The sequence below is a fragment of the Drosophila mauritiana genome, chromosome 3L (genome assembly GCF_004382145.1).
Source record: "Drosophila mauritiana strain mau12 chromosome 3L, ASM438214v1, whole genome shotgun sequence".
In the NCBI taxonomy this organism is placed as follows: Eukaryota; Metazoa; Arthropoda; class Insecta; order Diptera; family Drosophilidae; genus Drosophila; species Drosophila mauritiana.
In genome coordinates, this window is record NC_046669.1 from 12,254,941 (window position 1) to 12,277,069 (window position 22,129).

At 42.7% G+C, this 22,129-nt stretch overlaps 1 protein-coding gene across 1 annotated transcript; it reads left to right on the forward strand.

The window, feature by feature from the left end:
* Nucleotides 1-9,975: 9,975 nt before the first annotated feature.
* LOC117140190 (homeobox protein caupolican) lies at nucleotides 9,976-20,261 on the forward strand. Its single transcript, XM_033302968.1, has 5 exons — nucleotides 9,976-10,026; nucleotides 16,153-16,644; nucleotides 16,940-17,058; nucleotides 17,693-18,015; nucleotides 18,947-20,261. The coding sequence occupies exons 1-5, from the start codon at nucleotides 9,976-9,978 to the stop codon at nucleotides 20,026-20,028; spliced, it is 2,067 nt and encodes a 688-aa protein (XP_033158859.1). The 3' UTR covers nucleotides 20,029-20,261.
* The last annotated feature ends 1,868 nt before the right edge of the window (nucleotides 20,262-22,129 follow it).

The following is a 22,129-nucleotide window of genomic DNA, read 5'->3' on the forward strand; positions in this document are numbered from 1 at the left end:
CCAAGCCGCACCAATGGACAGACAGACACCTTTGTCAAGGCAGCTGATTACTCTTGACATCATGTGCGGCACACTCGCGTATACAAATGTATATTTAGACAACTGCCATTGATAAGACAAGCTAAAATAATTATGACCATTAGGCCACATTAGGCTCCGGGTGTTGGGATGCCTCCGCGATCGCTGGCACCTTGTGGGCTAAATACTTGAGATCGGAGTTTGTAGTTAGCTGGAGGTGTTTAAGAGCCACACAAATTTAATGGGCTGTTTTCTTATATCATATTATACTGTGACTTTGCATGGTTTCAAGTAAAGATAGAGGTTATTATTAACAATACAAACTAAGGGATACTTTCCAATACGATTCTATTTAATTCCTTATATATATAACCAGATAGATTATTATTATTATTTTTATGCCTATTTAAAGGTATTTGTTGAAGTTGTTTATATATTGGTTATTATATCAAATGGTTATCCATTTTAGTTCGTATTATTTTTCCTTTGCTTTCCGCCAACATAGGAAAATCAGTTTGAATGCAAACAAACTGGGCAGAGTAACATGCCATCGAGTTAATTATGCGGGACAGGAAAACGAATATTTTATTAATGAAACAGAATTTTTCACATCTTAATGAGATGGCTTTTTGGTGCGTAGAACTTGGAAAATGTCGCCACATCGTCTGCCTTTTCCACGTGATCTTTTTCCCGGGAATAACCTTTCGGGTAGGCTCTTAATGGGTGTCTCCGATTCCTAGAGCAGGTATTTAAGATGCCCTATCGGGTTGCAGCATCAACTTGGCGGCCTAATTAACATGACAAAGAAATGTCACGTGTGGAAATTTATGGACAGCACTATGGATGCAAGGTTGCAGATGGCCACGATAGTATTTACGATGCCGTTTGATTGGTATACCAATCGATTTCCTTGCCGCCAATATTTCAACGATCTCGGATTCTCGAGTCGGGAACCAGGCAACTGGAACCCAAACCCTAAAAAACCTAGAAGAACCTGGTTCCAGACACTCAGCCGATTCCCGCTGTCGTTAAAACAGCTAATTTTATTATGCGACTGACATTTACTATCTACAGGTTTGTCGCCGTTCTCTTCCAGAGATATCCACCTCGACCCGCAGCAGACATCGTGGATCCAAAAAAACAGACAAAAAATCTGAAAAAATGCCTTCACTTCGATTCTTTTCACTTATCTTGTTCCTGAGTGTGTTATGTTCATCCATGATTTGTATTATACACGCTGTTTGAAATAAATTTAAATTGTGTTACCGATTTTTAAAGCTGCGTCCAGATTATGCGTTTTGTTAGACGATTTCTCTTATCTTAATGCGACCGATGTTGGAGACAGAATGTCTGGTTCAGTTCGATTCCGATTTCGATGCCGATGCCGATTCCGAATTCGATTCCACACACGTATCCATGGGCCATTGTTTAATGGAATTTTCTTGTAATGCGTTCTGAAATTGGTTTTTAAAGTGCGGGTCCGAACATTTAATTTGTTTGTTAATAGTTTTCGAAATGCGTGTGCAGGCGGCTGCACCCTTTTCGCCATGAAAATAAAGTACCCGGCTCGGAGGACCAATATTCGGTTATCTATATAGCATCTGCATCTGCATCTGCGAATGCCATTGCAAATGCATCTGTATCTGCGGATATCTGCCCATAATATAGCCTGTTGTTGCTTAAATCGGGCGTAAGCGAATCAATTCTCATTTTAATTTATTGACACGAACACAAGCGCCATTGCAATGGACATCGAATGCCCGGAGTCCATAGTCCGGAGTCCGGAGTCCAGTGTCCAGTGTCCGGCACCCATAGTCCGTAGAGCCACCATCGCTTGCCCCGGCTACATTGCACCAATTATACAATAACTCGACTACAATGCAATTTGCATTGTGCTGCAAATTGGAACTCCGATGTCCGATGGCCAAGAAAGGAGGCACCACCGAAGCGCATTTAATAAATGCGCATACGCCTCGTGGCCACTTTGCCACGGATGCCTTTTGCCTGCTGCCCTGCGGCTGGCTGCCGCCGAAAAGGTACATTAACTGCAGACCCAGATACTCCCAATATCCGTCCACTTACCCCACTTGCCACACCCTACCATTTGGCGCACATCCTGACCATCCTGCACTGAGCCCTGGTAAACGCAACACATAATTATTTATTGAATTCACGAACGCGCGACCGTAAAATGTTATTTACCCAATGGAGTGCTCTTCTCATGGCAGACATTGGATTGCTGAATTGGTGGGATTATTTAGCTGATCTGACACATGAACGAAGCGGATTTACTGGGGAAAGGGTATTCAATTAAAGTAGAAAGTTGATAAAGATGTCCAGCATTGAAACACATTACTTCGGACTTAATCAACACTAAATATTTTGATTAGCTGGATTGGTAGAAATAGAAAACAATATTTTAAAAAATTCTAAATTAATTCTTGGAAATGTACACATCTTATATTTATATTTTTGAAGAACTGAGCTCGATGAAAAATATGTTTCTTTTTATTTGAATTGTACAGAGAAACCAATATCACTCAAGATATTCATTTCAGACTAGTTAGTGCTTCAGTTATAGCACTCAATATAAATATGAAAAGAAAACTATTGTGATGGATTTAACTAATATGACCTAATGATTCAATGTCGCTTATATTCAGTGATCATTTTTCACCAAATTGACAGAGAAAAAGTGCAGAAAAGTGCAGGACTCGCACTCGAAAACAATCAGCCTGGCTAAGTGGGTCGATGGCTTCTGGGCCGCGACTAATCATCGTTAATGCCGAGACATTTGTGTTTGAGATTCAGTTTGGGTTGAGTTCGAGTGCCGAAGTGAACTCAGAACTGAGGCCTGCCTGCATAATTGATGATTGCTTTTAAAGTGCGGCGACATGCGACTGTTGTCACCAGTGGAAAACCATTTTTTACCGCCGGAGCGTTGCGGCATTTACACTTGCCCGCAATTAGTTTACGATGCTAATGCTGGCAGCCGGTTCGGCATTGTTTCAATTTGTTTTAATCGATTCGCGTTAATTTTCAAATCTTGTTTCGCTCTCCGAGTTGACTTTTCTACATAGTGACGACGGCACGGGCGTTCGTTCAACTACACGAATTGCGGACACCAACATGCACCTTCAAGTAATGTCATAATCACTTTCGTTACGCCGGAAAATGAAACATTTTCCAAATGATAAATCAATCAGGTACTATGTGTGTGTGGTTAGTGCGTGTAACTAATTAATTTAAAATAAGTTTGATTGAATTATTCAGCGTATCAAAATGGATGGATTTTAAACGCTAGTGATAATTAATGAAGTAAACTGTTTAATTAATTAGAATATTGAAAATGCAATAGATCTTTTAGTACGTATGTATACATCTATAAGAAGTCGCTTCGTCACTACGTGTTTTCGCGCTAGTTCTTTTGTTTTAGGCATATTATAAAACCTATTTGGCTTTAATGTGGATATATAAATATATAATTGCCAAATATATCAGGTATGTTTTCCACCTTAGTAGTTAACTTTTTGTTAATTTTTTAATTTGACTTTCCATTGACCTGCCCGCCGTGCGGGAATAAACATGTTTAAAATAAAGTAAAGTATTCTCGTTAGCCCGGGGAAATGAAAACTTTGTGGAATGAACAAAGCTGGCACACATGAACATGGCACTGAACTGCACAGAACTGAAGTGAAGTGAACTGACATCCCTCGGTGGCGATGTACCGAAATGCGCAACACGGGATGATGCACTAATTACTGAGCTGCGTCGCTAAATGGGCGGAATTTTCCAGGGGGCGGGGGATTTGGGTGGAAATAGAGGGGGATATATGTATGCATATACCGTGAAAACTCCGACTGCAAAGTGCCTGTCAAGGTGCATCAACGGGCACTAATACACACGACCAGCTGAAGCGTACGCATATTTCAATGACGCACTGTGCGATTTGCAAACTAATCTGCAATTTATTACGGCCCAGCCGACTATGGCGACAGGTATGTAAACTCAGACCCTGGTACTACGTACTCCCTGGGTGCACCATCACCATTGCCAGCCATCCATGTGGATCCACAATTACCGGATCCGTAATGCCGCACTGGCAATTGGCCTTAACGTGGCCCAGGCAAACTCGTCAACATGATTTATTTTTGATAAATTGCCACGGCCGACGCTCCAACTAGATGCACTTGCGACATTGCGGCAATTTTGCAAATGATTTACACGGAATGACACGGAATTTAATTTCAAAATTCGCGCATGTTGTTCACTTGCTGGGTGGCAAACATGAATCTCGCACTTCGGCTTCCCTTGGCTACGTTTTCCATTCCAATTTCCATTTCCTTCGCCGGGATAAGTGGACATTATTTATAATTGTGCTATCATAGTCAATCCGTCATGGGGGCCGATCTACTTATATATATATATATACGATGTCTATTTATAAGTTGGCATTTGCACAAGTGTATTTGGTAATGAGAGTGTTAAATGCCATGAAGAAGCTGTCAAATAAATTAACTTGCCACAATATGTGCTTCTTGGAATTTTCTTTCTTTTTTTTACAAGTCCTATAAAACATATATGTAATTACCTTTAAATTATTAATATAACTGGCATAAAAATTGTGTAAGATCTAGTTAGTTGGCCGATAAATTTTAACACCTTTCAATTAGTTTGGCTAAAAGTTAAGTAGTTGCCATTTGACAAGCTATTGCCAAACATTTCGCTGTCTGCTCAAAGTTTGTAATTATCCGCTTTTATAGCGTACTTTTTTTGTGTGTTGTAACGAGTGAACTTTTCGGTGATTTCGTAAACTTTGTATATCCTTGAACTCATTTTCGGTTCTCTGAAGTACAGGTGTGTGCTTGAAACTTCGCATGCCACTCCCACTTGAGGGACTCAACGTGGCCACATCCTGCCGCACCGGTGGAGGAAACTTTTCTTGTTCCAACGGATGCGCAAGGACACAACCAGGATTGTAGTCAATTAAGCAGAATCAAAGTTGAGTTCAGTGCCTAATAAAGATTTATTTTTATTTCGTTGGTGTTATTTGTGTTCCTTATTAGCTGTAGAGTAAGACATCTTAATGGCACTTGTTTATCTTTTGATTTTAACATTTTTATATAAGGCATTCAAATTGGTGACACCGCGAGCCACTTTCTACGTGCTAATCATGCCAAACACCTAGATCTTCATCACTTCGGGAAGCCAGCCACAGTCCAGGGGCATGTGGCAATGTCGGTCGTGACGCATGCCACCGACGGACGGACAGCTGTCCATACAAAGCATCTACTTATAATTGCCCAGGGTCCAACAATCCATCCATATGTAACTAGCTAACTATGACCGAACCTACTTATCACGTGCCGAGCGGGGCAGCGATATTTCTGGAGCGGAGTAGCCGAGCAGAAAACCAATTGGAGATTCGGAATCACGTCAATTGTTGCGACGACAATCAATCGTGACTGCGGATGGGATGTCGATGTCAAAACGCCGACAAAAGGGAACGCACGCGCAAAGAATTCGGAGGAAAGGGTCCCCTACCTATGCCCATTCCCATTCCCATTCCCAATAGCTATAGTCGTTCCCATTCCAAATCGGTTGCTTTTGACTCCGAGCGCGATCGGCACTTGAGGCACAAAGAGCACCGATTTGTTGATTTGTTTTGAGAAGTGAGTAAATAAGTATGTTTCCATTTATGAATGTGTTTGTTCTTGCTGGTGTTGCTGCTCTGTTTGATCAGCAATTTCATTTTCGAGTGCCATCGATAAGATGGCCAGGTGATGATAGTGTGACTCTTATCTAGAATGGCTGATAACGCCAAACACTGATTGGTGGTGCGTGGAGCTCCCACCCACTGGCTGGCTATCTGTCGATAGAGTTTTCCGGCTCAAAAATGGAGAATATTATGCCCGGGGATTATGGCCAATTTGTAACAGAATCTTTAGTGTTGAGTACACCCAACATGGCTCCCCTTGGAGTCGTGGCTTAAACTGGAGCTCCAACTCCAAGTGTGCAAACCGAAAACACAAACGAAAACAAATTCATTTAAAGCAATTTGCATGAAGAGAGAGAGTCCTTTTTGTGCTTGTTACGGTGACTTTATCGTTTATCGTTTTGCGAAAAGGATTTTATTATATTCACCAGAAGCACTATCCTTTCGCCTTTGCATGTGTGTGCGTGTGTGTCTGTGCGGCAGAAGATTTTTCGCCGAGAGGAAACTGTATGTGTGAGTATCTGTGTGTGTGCCACATACTGAAAAGCGACAATTTCATGTCCAAATGCTTTCCAGGTGACATGAAACAACACTTAAGTAAGAAGCCTTTCTGTGGAAGGAGGTGGGTGTTGAATATTCTGCCTGCAACTCTCTGTGCAGCTGTATACATGCCACCCACTCACGCCCACTGCACGCCCACCCACCCACTCACACACATTAGCAGTTAAATTTGTTGGAGTGTGTGTGTGCGAGTGTCTCTGAACCAACGCACCTGGCGTCGAAGAATAATATCTCTTAACGCCAAAATCTACATTTAAATTGTTTTCAATATAATCTGCATGTCCTGTCCACCGAGTGAGCAATGTTCGAGTGTGTGTGCTGCACTAAATGAAAGCAGAGCTCAGACAATGGGAATCCTGGGATCAGGACACTTATGGGCACGGGCTAGGTGCTCCCAAGGATATGCGACATGTGCCACAGTTCACATGTCCGAAGTCATCAAACAAATCACTCAGAGATATTGATTCAAGGAGGTAAGCACTGCAGAAAATATTAGCTTTAGTTAAAATATGCTCAAATTAGCATCTTATTCTTTTTAGATATTTTCTTAAATATTTAGTATTTATTTAATATAAGCATATGTTTTTTTGTATGTTTTATATATTTTTTGAAACGTTCATCTGTTCATCTACTCAAGCCGAAATATAGAAACTCAAATAGAAATCACACCATTTAAACCAGCTTATTTGGTGATTCAGAAATTGTTTAAATATATGACTATATTTTTTATTTATGTTGTTTTTAATTAAAGAATAACTATTTACAACTTTCAAACCAATCACAATTTGGCTCTTTAGAAATTAAATTTTTAAAAGCATACATTTTACTACTGCTTTAAATTTCATGGATAAATACTTTATTCTCAAATGCGTTTCTTTCATGTGCATCCTTTCGTATTCCAGATCCCCAGACTCATGAAGTGGGTGTAGAATTTCGTGGCGCCGCCAAGAGCGTCCAGCAATTGAGTACCGATCACGAGTTTGGGCATTCGGGCACTTTTCCAAAAAATAATACCCGGTGCATTTTCATTTTCCTATGCAAATGACACATTGCTGCACACACATTTAAATATGCGTACGTTTGTAAGTACCGAAAAAAAGTGCCACATGTGCGTCTCCTTTGACTTTGAGATGCACTCGCATTTATAATAAATGGCAGCGCGTTAACACCCCAAAACATCAAAATACTCATTTTACAGAAATTCCCCCAAAATTCCCCTCCCCGCCCGCAACGCATACCATTAATTAGAACGCACTCGACTCGAGGACCCTCGAGTGGACCGACCACGCCCCCTTCCTCGGATCGAATGGAATCGTATTGTTTGTTTGTTTTTTCTCCCATTTCGGTATCTTGTTACGATTAGCTAGTTCCAATTAGCTGCGATTTTCGAGATTTGGCCTTGAGATATTGGAGCATTAAGCACTTTTATGGAAAATGTACAATGTGCAGTGCATATATCAAGCTATTTTTAAAAAAATACACACACGCTGTAGTTATTTGAAAATAAATGAAATATCATTAAATGTGGTTGATGTTACCAATAACTTACAGATTTATTTTGTTTAAATAGAAATCGATTTTGGCTTCCTATTACTTGCACAAGCAGAACTTCTAAAATAATTTAATTTTATTAGTTTTTAGATTTTCCAAGTTTTCTCTCCATTTATTGAGAGCCATGTTAAAAAAGCAAATATGTTTATTAAAACATTAAAACGTTTATATTTCCTTTGCTTTATGTTATGTCTAAATAAAACGAATAATATTATTTTTTGTTGTTTTTGCCACAGATTATTTTTATGTTGTGTTTATTTAAATATTAAAAATTGTCTCTTGAAATTTTCAAAGTATGATTTGAAGGGAATCAAATAAAACATTTAACTATTCAATATTAAGGAGATTGTATCCCCATTCGCCTTGAAAAATATTTCTAATATATCGTATTTTCTTTAAAATTATATTTAATTCATTAAATTTAAGTTTGATTTTTTGAGATGCTAAAAAAAATGCAATTCCTTCCCACGAATGTATGTATGCCCGGACGCATTTTGACCAGTTATTATGATAGCAAATCTTCAGCAACTCTTTGCTAGTTTTCCAATTATTTTTGTATTGTACTTTTTTATCAAAATCGGAAAATTCTTGGCCAACTTTGGCTACAATATCCAATTGGGAAGCCTTTCGATCGTGGTCCGCCATGAAATCGCTTCCAACGTCGACAGAGAGGGGACGGCAGAAAGAGAGCGTCGACTTTCCAGTGCTTGGAGGTGGGCGTTCTCAACGAACAAAGCAACAACAGCCCCAGAGAGTCTACCCATCTCGCTCGTTACCAGGCCTCTCACATACGTGCAAGCGAGATAGCTGCTACTCGTGGCTGCCAGTCTGATTGGAACGCTGGCCAATGGGAGAGCGCCTAACTGGCTGGCTCTCTCGCGGCCCTGCAGCCATCCCGTTCGCACCGCTGCTGCCATCTCTGTCACACGCAACCGCGCTGCTCGCTGAGCGGCCGAAAAACAGTTTGTTCCGAAACGCGAATAGGTGCGCATCTTCGCATCTTGGCATCTCCGCCGCGTCGCCCAGAAAACTCGAAAAAAAGCCGAAACGAAAGTACCGACGAACGAGTTACAGTCACCGGATAAGTCACAGTCGGTTATTGAGTCGCAGTCACTGCCGTCGTCACCGTGGAGATACCGCTGACAGGTTGGAACGGAACCCGTTTTTACTGGAGCATTGCCAGCGGATCGGATCGGCAGATGCAACCGACGTAGATAATGAAGTGCGTGCAATAGTTATGATAAAAGTAAATACGAAAAAAAGAGACCCGAAAAGACAGGCAAACCTCTATAGAAATGTCTCGTTAAATATCCAATAGAAACTCGCCATAACTTCGAAACTGTCTATATAAAAATGGATCACATATCAAAAAGTTTCCTAAGCTGACTTCAAAAATATTGGACACGGTGTTGAAAATACTAAAATACATCCCCAATCAGTGGGTAAACTAGCAAACCAAACACTTAAGACCCGCTGACACATTCTTTTGACCGAAGACTGAAGAGCCGCGTACATTTGTAAATCTGTTTGCGGCAAACACTTGAAGCCAATTTGGTTTGCCCGGCTGTCATCTGTGTGTGTCTTTTTTTAACCATTTTGGTAACCGGCCGCCAAAGAGTCAAACAGAGTCAATAAAAATCGAGTTAAAACGGATGAAAACGGACGAGCGAAATAAAACAGCAAAGTCACACAAAACAAACAAAACATTTTCCGGCTCCGGCGACATTAACAGAACTGCTCGACATCGACAATTTGTTTTATCAATTTTCAACAAGGCCAGCCAGCAGCAACAACAACAACAAAAGCACAACACCCAACAAGCCAGCAAACAACAAAAGCGCCCAGAGTGCTTAGCCGTCGAGCACGCACGCCAAATCCGCCCAGCCACCCAACCAACCACCCACTGGCCACCCACTTGAACCTCCCTTAACCACCCAGCAACATCCCCACATCCTTGGCCACCCCTTTTTCGAGGGCTCCGCCAGCATCCGCATCCGCAGCGACATCCGCACAGTCGAAAAAAAAAATAAGAAAACAATAAGCAAACAACGAGGGACGCCCCACAGTGAAGCCCCGGCACAGTGAACTCGCGTGTCGCCGCTCTTTAGGCCAACTCAGGCAGCGAGACAATGGCTGCATATGCGCAGTTTGGATACGCTGGCTACCCGACGGCAAATCAGGTGGGTTTATTGTTTAAAGATTAACTGTTTACCCTTTATTGATTAGTGAGCAAGTGTATTGAATATTTGGGAACTTATTTTATATGTACCTTAAGTACAAGCCTATGAAATTGAAACTTAACTTAAGTTTTAAACGGTTACTTAGCACAGACTTTCCTTTTTTTGGAATCCATTATTATGGATCCAATATTATATCTTATAAATACAAACATTACAGTTTTTAGAAGTATTTGCTTTGAAAATGTTACTCCTTTCAGATTTTGCAAATAATATATTCAATTTTAAAAGTAACAAATTCAAAATCAATTAAGAACATTATTCGAAGTATTTTTGTAATCTCATAATTTGTGTTCAAAATGAAGGCCATAAATACCTTATTATAAAGAGCACTTTGCTTACAATAAGTATTGTGAGTAGAAACTGAAGATTTGTAAATACATTAATTTAAATTTAGTAGGATGCGAAAAACCAGTTGGAAGAGCAAATTTCTAAATTATTGCTACTGGCTGCCTTAAATTTAAATACACAAATGGCTGAATCATAACAATTTATATTGGCCATGAAATTAAATTTATTAATTTCGTTGCATGTATTTATTATATTATGATTTACAGCTGTGCCATTTCAATATGCAGCCATAACTTAATCATTTCAAAAGACACTCGAATCTACTATTTATTGAGTGCGGACTAAAATAATATTTGGCACACACACAAAAGATGTTTCATAAAACCAGAAACTGAGTCAGTTGAATATTTTGGCATGTGCGAAAAGGGAAATCTTTAATAATGGACGGTGCGAAATAACTTTAAATTTACATATTAAGCCGGCGGGTTTGGGGAGCAGCCACTGCACATGAATATTCAAGCACTTTGGCAACGGTTGGGGCTCCTGGATCCCTATATATATACATATATATATAATATATATATATATGCGGATATAGCCATAATGGCCGCCCCGCCGCCAAGAAATGTTTCACAATTTAGGACAGCCGTCACCGCCTTGGATGCAAATCGCTGGTAACCGAAGGGTGGGGCGGGGGTCTGGTGGGGCATTCCGGTGGCAGTGCATCGTCCGAGGTCTGGTCATAATTACCCGGTATTCGGAGCTCAGTAATTCAAATTAGTTGGCCCAAACGGAGGGGGGAATGAAACACTTGCAGCTACAAAGCCCTTGCAATGCCCGTGTAAGCCATGTTCAACGACTACTATGTGGTCAAATGCGTCAATGCTAGTGCGTTTATCCTGCTGCCAATTTATATACCTTTTGTATATACATACATATATATGTATATGTATGTATACAATATTCCTGACCACGTTGGCTGGCATAAATTTATGCTAATGAAGCCGCCGGCGGAGTGCTGCACCATTTATTATAATATGCAAACTTGGTAAATTACAATAATTAAAATAATGAACGCTCAGATTATCGACTATAATTATGGCCGGAGATGTGCAAAAAGCCTTTGGCCTTGCGATCGATTAAGAACCAACCAGAATTTTGTCATCGTTTTGGCTCATTTGCATACGGCTACTAAAGCTACTAAAAGCCACTAAGTGCTACTAAGCCCAATGAAAGACTGGTCAGTTGATATGGCATTCGGGTGCCAAATTTATGCAGTGCACACACTCGGGCTCTCATTAATTTAATTTTAATTTCGACGCCAAGACGGCATTCCGAAAAAAAAAAACGACAATATATGAATTTAATCAACGGCTGACAGTTGGCAGTAGCAAAAGAACTTGCAGGCACACATCGCACATCGAATTCTTAACTTCCCATGCGAGCTGTTCACGCATTTCATGGCAAAATAACTAAAATTCTAAGGCAGCAAAAAGTGCGCGACGATGTCGAGTCCTGGATCCGCATAGGCTCCATCTGAAACCCCCATCTCCATCCCCATCGGGACGCAAAAGGACAAGCCCGTAAATGATGCGAGAAAAAACTAATATTTCGCAGTGTGCATTCCATAATTGATTTATGAATTTTTAATGCAAACATTGAGACCGCAGTTGAGTTGCGAAAGAGTTGTTCCACTGCGAACCATAGTATTCTGCGCCCCAACTTAATTCAATAAGCGAGCCACACAAAAAACCGAGCAACTTATTCGCATTAGCAAAAACGCACTTTGGAGCCTGTCGTCCCTTTGGCCATTCAATGCACGGCGAGAAAAAATGTGGGCAGTCGGTGGGGATTTGTGATTAATTTTCAAAAATATTTAAAAGAAATAGAAGCGAAATAGAACCATAAATCGGTAAAGTTAGCTGTTTACTAGCATAAAACTTATATTCATACCATTAATTTAGGTATCAAATAAAAATTATTCATAAATTTAATTCATTTTAAAAATTCTTGTTCAGCAAGGTTTTTTTCTACAAGTTCTATATATATATAAATAAATTCAAATGATTTAATCTTAATATATTCAGTAAAATAGTAGTGGTTAAATGTATTTAGATTTCAAGTAGAAAGTGAGAATTGTTAGACATTTGAAATGAAGGCATACATACTATTGAACTTCTTCAGCCGTTTTATTGCCTGATTTAATATGAGGTTTTGTGACAATATTTTTTCCCAGTGCACCCTTTTAAAGTGGGCCTGGGTATCTGTATGAATATGGCGTACTCGTTTGGCAACGCAATCCTGCGGATGAATGTGAGAATATGCCAAATCCAAGCGGACTGACTGCAAACTCGAATGCGAACATGTGTTTGTGTATGTAGGGACTCCTTCGCATTTTCAGCTTCCTTGTCGCCGAGCTGGGATCCTCATATTTTCGCTTATTGTTCTGGCCTGGCGTCAAGCAACCCCCCCTTCAACAGAAGGAAAGCCCCCCAACTACCCAACCCCAACCCAATAGCTTTTGTTTCGCAATCGTCGTTGTTGTTAGGAGTGCAAAAACCAAATCCATAAACGCATCTCCAGCGGTAGCAGAAACAACAGCAGCACCCAATAACCACAACAATGCCGATCTCCTTTGTCTTGACTATCCCATACCGTGCCATCCCATGCCATCCTATACCATGCCATAGCATACCATACCATACCATACCATACCATCCTAACCATACCATATCGTACTCGTGCGTTCGTGAATTGGCAATGGGCAATGGGATGGGGGGGGTTTGGTAGGAGTTGGTAGGCGGACTCGTGAGCTTTAACATAAATCATAAAATTAATAACCGTAAAGTGACGGCACCAGCTCCACCAACATCTTGGCCCCAATGGGTGCGGGTGGCCATCTGTAGCGGTATCGGTAAAGGTATCTGCAGATACGTATCTGCATCTGTGCATTGGGAACTGCATCTGGATGCGGATATGGCTGTGGCTGTGGATGTGGGCACTTCAAAGGCAGAGATAGAGATTTACACGATGTCCATGCCGGTTCATCCGAATTACGGTCAATGAATATTCGCCCGCTTTTTCCCATCTTGTTTAGGTTTTATGCTCTTGTTATTGTTGCTTTGCAGCTCGTTTAGACTTTCGCTTGTCCAGCTGTTTTGCAGATTCCATGTTTGCGTTTTGCGGCTAAAGATGCAAGGTTGAATTGCCACTTTGAACTTTGGTAATGGCGCATAAAACTCGGGATCGTACTGCTTGTCTTACTGGTGATTGCCTGCCCTTCTGATGGTTTCTTACTGGTAATTAGAGGAAAACACATTCTGGAAATATTGATGACTGGTTTTTGCAGGTCTTTGATTTTGCTGGTTATTAACAAATTGATATTAGCAATAACAAGAGAAGTTCTTAGTTGGAATGCATACGTATTGCTCGAAAATAATTTATAGTGGGTCTTGACATTCCGTTTTTAGATACAATATCTAATATATAGAGTACTATATTATTATACATGTTTAATTATTCATATAAAGCATTTAACCCCATTAATTAAATCATTAAGGAATGCTCAATAAAAAGTAAGTTAATTACAGATATATAATATTTATAGCAAGCTAAAGATCACAATTTATTATTGATCGATTCTTGTGCTCTTAATTTTGTTTAGTTTTATTACATTATGGCTCAACAACACATGTTCGTAAATATTACATCAATTACAATACATTTTATTACAACTCACATTTTTTGTACCAAGAATATTACTATCAGTAATAATAAATTTATAGCATTTTTGTATCCACAAAATGTATATAAAATACAGTTTAAATTGATGTGAAGGCAAGAAACTTCATACGAACTCACCAAGTGATTAAGATAGATGGCAGATAGCCACAAGTGTGAATACAAAATATTCTTTGTGGCAACTCCGGAAAGTATTGCTTATTAAACTTGCCGCAATTTGACACCGACTGCAAAACTGTCCAAAAAGTCATAAAAAGAGCGCCCAACTTTAAGGCAGCGTTTAGGAGCTGCCGACAAGTTTCAACATTTCCGCCGAATAGAAACCCAACCCAACCCAATCCCTAACCCATACCCAATCCCGAACCCAATCCGTGCCTCCAAGTTGTTTCCACAGAGTGTGGCTTATCCTATCTGCAGTCACCTTGCGATGAACTCAGCGGCTGGGCGCTCTTCGCTGCACTTCCTGCGATTCTTTTTTTTTTGGTTTTATTTCTGCAGTGGTGGGTGAGTGGGAACCATTAAAAATAAACTGACTTGCGTGCCGATAATAAGCACTGTTCCAAACGAGAACTTGACCAGCCAGTCCAGCTCCGCGTCCAGCTCGCGTCCAGGTCCCCAGATCCCAGTCGCCTGTCCTCGTCCTCGCCGATATGTGTTTTTTATGGGCGGCCACAAAAACTGAAATTGATGTTCGAATCGCCAAGGAAAAAACCAAAAAAATAAAAACAAATAAAGAGAAGGAATATAAAGTATAATAAGAAATGAGCGCGCCCAGCGTTTTGTACATTAGTGGAGACAGTCGACGACGAGCCACTTCCATTCATTCAGTATTCATTAGATTTCATTCATGAAACACCTTCATTATGCAACAATTTCCTGCTGCTTTTTCGACGCTGCTGCGAAATGGCCCCGATGATTAGATAGTCGACAGGAGGTGTTGGCGAATCAGCTTGTTTAGCCTTCAATTACCATTATTATTTAAATCACATGGGCAGAATCGTTCAGTAGCCGCGATAGGCGGAGAAATTTGGCCAACACGTTACGGTAGCCACTTGATTATGCATATAAGTATGAGAGATACTGTTATTAGGCATCGCTGTCAGATGCAATAACCGATTTGAAAGCGCGTGAAGTGGAATCTGACAGTCAGTCATCATCTATATTTCGGGATTTTCCAGCTCAGATCGATCGATTCCCGATCACGAGTTTGGAAAGCAGCCAACGGCTCAGATGTCTCCGATTCGCTGCGGTTATCGCAGCAGAGGATATGCCATATAGGGGGTCATATCGGTGGTGGTGGAGGAGGAGGAGGAGGAGGAGGAGGGCAGTGCGGCGAGAGAGCGGAGTCTACCTGCCCTGTCCCTCATCATTTGATTGCCCTTTTGGCCAGGGCCGTGCCCATTCCCGCTCGATCGATCGGTCCACTGATACTCAACTCGGGACGCTCGAGAACCGAACCGAACAGAACCCTCTTCAAAAGAGACCCGATTCTGGATTCTGGATTCCCGGTGCCCAATGTGCGATGTGCTCGGCTTGGGACGAAGAAGCGGTATCTGAAATCTGACTGTGATAAATTGAAAATTAATGAAGTGAAAATAGATGGAACGGATCGCAAAATGCGCCAGGCCAATAAAATATTTTGACATTTGGAGTTATCATCTTAATCTGCTTTGTTGATTTCGACCTGGTCGGTCGGCAGGGACATGCCTTTGCGCTTACCTCTCCTTCGTCCCTTCGCTTCTCTTCTCTTTGCTCTTGCTGGTCCTGCCAACTTCACCTGTTCGTGCACTGAGAGAAAAATGGGGTTAAATAAATAAACACCTCTGCTAAGAAGTTCAAGCCATCTAAATAGTTATTAATAGGTTTGCATTAAAGAATTAAGAGAACGAACTAATTATGTTTCACTCTCTTCCTTTAAACCCTCTAATTTATATATAAATAGATATTTTGCTCAGTGTACACACATTTTTTCGGGTTCGAGTTCCTTTTTTCGGCATTGCTAAAATTTGCTCTTTTTTCCCTTCGGCATCTTTGCAGCTGACTACCGCCAATACCGACAGCCAGAGCGGCCATGGCGGAGGATCACCGCTGTCCGGCACGAATGAGGCTTCGCTGAGTCCCTCGGGCGGCTCGACGGCCACCGGCCTGACTGCCGGTCCTCTGAGTCCAGGTGCAGTTTCCCAGTCGTCGCATCATGCGGGCCACAAGGGTCTGTCCACATCGCCGGCGGAGGATGTGGTTGGTGGCGGTGGCGATGTGCCCGTTGGCCTTTCATCTGCCGCCCAGGACTTGCCCAGCCGGGGATCCTGTTGCGAGAACGGCAGACCCATCATCACGGATCCCGTGTCCGGCCAAACCGTGTGCTCCTGCCAGTACGATCCGGCCAGACTCGCCATCGGTGGCTACTCCCGCATGGCCCTGCCCTCCGGCGGCGTGGGAGTTGGCGTCTACGGCGGACCGTATCCCTCCAACGAACAGAACCCGTACCCCAGCATCGGAGTGGACAACTCGGCCTTCTACGCACCTCTGGTAAGGATCGGGTGTGGGTATGGGAATCGCTGGGTAGCCGGAAAGTCCCACTAATTGGCTTTGTGCATTGGGCGGAAGTCCGCGCAAATGCGAGTCGACAGGCCGAGCAGATATAGCCATGTTGGCCGTCAGCTCGTTAGGCCCGGTAACTTGTAACTGCCACGATTACCTGATTACCTGGGGGCTGACAAACTCACTGGCTACCAAAGAGTCCAGCTTACACGGGGCTCACTGCCTCCGGCTGCCAGCAGTTGTGACTAATTCGTTGATGGCCCATTGCCGTACTCAATTCCAGAGCAATCCCTACGGCATCAAGGACACCAGTCCCAGCACCGAGATGAGCGCCTGGACATCCGCCAGCCTGCAGTCAACCACCGGATACTATTCCTACGATCCCACGCTGGCGGCCTACGGGTGAGCATCTAAAAACTAAGACAATTGGCTAACACATTTGGCAGACTTTCAGTAAAATTTAAACTAACATTTAATTACAAATGATATTATCAGCAGATTATTTACCAATCGTTGTGGCTCATGGGGTTCCAGGCACCAAAAAAAGAAACAATAGAGCTGTAGTTCAAGAAGTTCCACTGTACAAATATACAAATGGGAAACTTAAGTGGGCTTAAAATGTTGCCATGGGACAAAAACTTTCGCGTCGTGTCGTCTGCCGGGTTTCTTTTTATTTATCGCTTAAAAGGGTATGTCTGGCTTAGAGTTTGAGCCCCGGGGCGCGGTTTTGGTTGAAATGGGACTAGGAATACCAATTCCATTGCCATTTGATGTTGACCTAGACGAGAGGAAGTTGCAAATGCATTCCGGCGGTGGGGGTAGCGTACGACTCTTATCAGCGATTGTTACCAATAACTGATTAGTGTCTTTAAGGTGTGTGCTGCGGACTTTGTTTACCCCAAAAAGCTGATAGCAGGCCGGAAAATCGGTGTTGCCCTAAGCAAACTCATTAGTGGCCATGATATTAGGGCGCAACTACAACTCTGCAATGAGAGCCATATTGATTCGGGGTGTATGTATGATTTCCAACCCGCAGATACGGACCCAACTATGATCTCGCCGCCAGACGGAAGAACGCCACGCGGGAATCCACGGCCACGTTGAAGGCCTGGCTGAGCGAGCACAAGAAGAATCCGTATCCCACGAAGGGCGAGAAGATCATGCTGGCCATCATCACCAAGATGACCCTCACCCAGGTGTCCACGTGGTTTGCCAATGCTCGTCGCCGGCTGAAAAAGGAGAACAAGATGACGTGGGAGCCCAAGAATAAGACGGAGGACGATGATGATGGCATGATGTCCGACGATGAGAAGGAAAAGGATGCCGGCGACGGTGGGAAACTCTCTACAGAAGCTTTCGGTGAGTCCAAGTGCCTGCCCATTCCTGACCTCCTCAATTAGTAGTCCTCAGCGATCTCTTTGTAATTTCTTGAGCTCCGGCATATTGTTTTCCAAACGCCTTGCCCCATTGATTCCTACGCCCTTCTTGGCCTGACTAGCTGGCTGGCTGGCTGACTGGCTGACCCGCCCCTTTAGCAGATTTGTGGCACTGGGCTTTTAAGTACAATTTATGTGGCGAGGCGAATGTTATGCAACATTCGTCTGCCCGTCCGCCGCTCCAAAGTCCGTATAAAGTCCGTCCGTAGTCCGTCGTCCGTTTATTTGTCTGACTGCTTAGGCGACATCCTCCCCGGAAGTTGACAGCACATTGTTGGCAAAGTGGCCTTGCGCCCGCACTCCGATTCCAAGATGCACTGCGCCAAAATATATAAGACATCCAAGGACCTTAAATTTCAATAAATGCAAGTTTCGAAAAGATTTTACAATCAAATCCTAAGGGAGCAATGATTTTTTCGAATAAAGTTTCTTCTGTTAAGATGACCATAAGCCAATGGTTTGTCGACCCATTTTCTCCGTGTACTCCGTCTCCAAAGTGGCCTTGTTCGAGTTGGCGACACATAGAAATGGTGCAACGCAGCAGGGATAGGGGCGGAAGAAAGGGGGCGGGGGACTTGGGCGGTAGTCGGCGGAAACTCGAGTCTTTTGCTGCTGAAAGCTTTCTCCGCTGGCTGCGAGGGTTGCACGCATCAACGCCCACCAACAATTTCAAGGGTTTTTGCCACTGCCAGCTGCCAGCTGCCAAGAGTTCCACCTCCTGGAAGTGCCAAGTTTTGCAGTCCTCTAAGAACTTGTCTGCTTCCTGCCTGTGACTTGAAATTAATTAAATTTATTTTGTGTCTCCACATGGTCTCTCCCTCCCTCTCTTTCTCTCTCTCGCTCTAATCTTTTAGATCCCGGCAATCAACTTATCAAATCCGAACTGGGCAAGACGGAGAAGGACGTGGACAGTAGTGGTGACCAGAAACTGGATCTGGACCGGGAGCCACACAATCTGGTGGCCATGCGTGGACTGGCGCCTTATGCCACGCCTCCCGGCGCCCATCCCATGCACGCGGCCTACAGTTCGTATGCGCAATCCCACAACACGCATACGCACCCGCATCCCCAGCAAATGCAACACCACCAACAGCAGCAGCAGCAGCAGCAGAATCAGCAGCAGCTGCAGCACCATCAAATGGAGCCGTACTATCATCCGGGTGGCTATGGCCAGGAGGAATCGGGTGACTTTGCGGCCCAAAAAAACCCGCTGAGCAGAGACTGTGGCATCCCAGTTCCGGCGAGCAAGCCCAAGATCTGGAGCGTGGCCGACACAGCCGCCTGCAAGACACCACCGCCCACCGCGGCGTACCTCGGCCAGAACTTCTATCCGCCCTCATCGGCGGACCAGCAGTTGCCCCATCAGCCGCTCCAGCATCAGCAACAACAGCTGCAGCAGTTGCAGCAGCAGCAGCAACAGCAGCACCACCACCCGCACCACCATCATCCGCACCACTCGATGGAGCTCGGTTCGCCGCTGAGTATGATGAGCAGCTACGCCGGCGGATCGCCATATTCGCGGATACCTACGGCGTACACCGAGGCCATGGGCATGCATCTGCCCAGCAGCAGCAGTTCCAGTTCCTCCACCGGCAAGCTGCCACCCACTCACATCCATCCGGCGCCGCAGCGGGTGGGGTTTCCCGAGATCCAGCCCGATACTCCGCCCCAGACACCACCCACTATGAAGCTGAACAGCAGCGGCGGCAGCAGCAGCAGCAGCGGGAGCAGCCACAGTTCCTCGATGCATTCCGTCACGCCGGTGACGGTGGCTTCCATGGTCAACATTTTGTACAGTAATACGGACAGTGGTTACGGACACGGTCATGGACATGGCCACGGACACGGACATGGACTCGGGCATGGACATGGACATGGGCACATGGGCGTCTCTAGTAATGCCTATCTGACGGAGGGTGGGCGTTCCGGGTCGTAATTCGACCTTGAACCGGTTAGTGGAGAGCAGTTAGCAGTTACCAGTTACCAGATACCAAATAGCAAGCGAAACTACTTACACATTTCGAGATGGCGGGACAAGTGCAAGTTGGCGGGCAATCCGCGATTACGATTACGAGTACGTTTAACAGATAGCGATAACTACACTAATTATTTTGCAATAAATGTAGCTTAAGTATGGCAATAAAACTTTATTTCCTACCATATCATAAATTATTTCGCTTTATAACTTTAATTAGCATATTCACACACAACCGCTGAAATTCTGCGAGACGAACAAGTCTCGATGGTGGTGGTGGTGCGGTGGTGCGGTGGTGGGGCCCAGACATCTGAGCCGCCCACTTTGGGTTGCTTGTCATGCGTTTTTTGGGGCCCGGGGCCTGAGTCATACGGCTCCAAGTTTAATGACTCGAAATAAACGCACACCGCACGAGCTCATTCATCTTTCGAGTGGAGAACGTTGAGTACGAGTATAATGATGCCAGCTACTACTACTCCACCGTGTTATAAATCAAGCGAACTTTTTGTCTTAAGACAAACATTTCCTACCTTAAGTGCTTAATCCATGCAACTTAATAATTTTAGATAGCTACCGCATAAGATCTTGAGGAAACAACACGTTGTATTAGTGCTAGTATCCTGTGAATTTGAAGGAGCGAAGCATTAGTTTTAAGAATTTGCCTAATCCCTTTGGACCTTCGACTTTCAATAACTTATACTCGGCCAAATAATTAATCCGTGCACACACATTAATAGTTAATTAATGTAATTAGCCACACACACACACAATTCGTTTGATAAATTTGTAGAGAATTTTTAAGTATCTGTGATATATGCATATAAACACATACTATACGAGCAATTAACTGCGCTAATTTAGTTAATTCACACTTACTTCTTCGCACACAAAGGCACTTGCGTTCGGCAAACTGGTTCGAGACACATCTAATGGCATTCATTTTGTAATTGTAAATAGTATTTATGTAAATTTTCAAATTTAACAATAAATAAAGTTGAGTAAATCATTTATTCGCCTGTCTTTTATAGCTAAAGTATCTTATGATACTTTATACTGATACTTTGGAGATTAAAGTATATCTTTAATCATACTGTATATATTATTTGTTTATGGTATACTAAATACCCTCCTCTGTTATAAATATACTTAGAAAAAGCTCTTAAACAAATAAAAGTGTGCGCTGCGACCCAATGAACTTAATTAATCGCAACGAACAAGGGAGCGGTCGGATTTTTCGAAGAATTATGTAGATACAGATACTCGCATGCATTCAATCACGGGCCTCATGAGTTTGTGTCGTGTGTCACATCTATAAATGAAAATAATAAATCGTCGGTGTCGCATTATAATTATCGACCTACCCATAACAGCTCAGCACTGGAATTCCACAAACTCGGACAGTAATTCCGATTGACAGTTGATCCCTTTATAATGATCGCCATATATTGGTAACAAAAGTTGGGCGCGATACGAGCTACCTGTGCGTAACCAACTGGGAAGCCAACAGCTCTATTTTATCAGATCGTTATTCTCCACGAGGGACACGTTTCTAATTAGAGCAACTCACCCCGCGGGTTTCACGGAATTCAGGTGATCTTACGTAAGAGCTTAATGTGCCATGTTAAGATATCAATTCTGTGAATGAGTCACAAAACTAAAGCAGTTTGGCTTTCTGGAATGAAATATATTTATTAATATTTATATAGATATATATACTTTATTTATATTTTCAAGCTAAAATATTTTTAGAAAGATTTTCTTTCTTTAAAGTAATCGGTTTCTATTTTTCTTTATCGAATCATGAACTTCCATCATCTATTTTAATCCTTGAAATAATACTTTTTATATATAATAATAAGTGACAATCAATCATAAGCTAGATCTTTATCATATATAAAAATCCTTAAGTTTAATAATACTTTAATTTACTTATTTCTGATTTATTTGCAATGCACTTTAATATCTGCAACTGGTCGGCAAAACTAATTAAAGCTCGAATGGGTGGCCATGGCCCTCTGAAGACAATTAGATAAATTTGGGAATTTTCAAATTAGCCGCTTCA

Bases quoted from the DNA above. Each gene is read 5' to 3' on its own strand.
- LOC117140190 (XM_033302968.1), top strand. From the start codon at position 9,976: ATGGCTGCATATGCGCAGTTTGGATACGCTGGCTACCCGACGGCAAAT. The intron at 16,645-16,939 runs GTAAGGATCGGG...ACTCAATTCCAG, and splicing joins CGGCCTTCTACGCACCTCTG to AGCAATCCCTACGGCATCAA. The intron at 17,059-17,692 runs GTGAGCATCTAA...TCCAACCCGCAG, and splicing joins CCCACGCTGGCGGCCTACGG to ATACGGACCCAACTATGATC.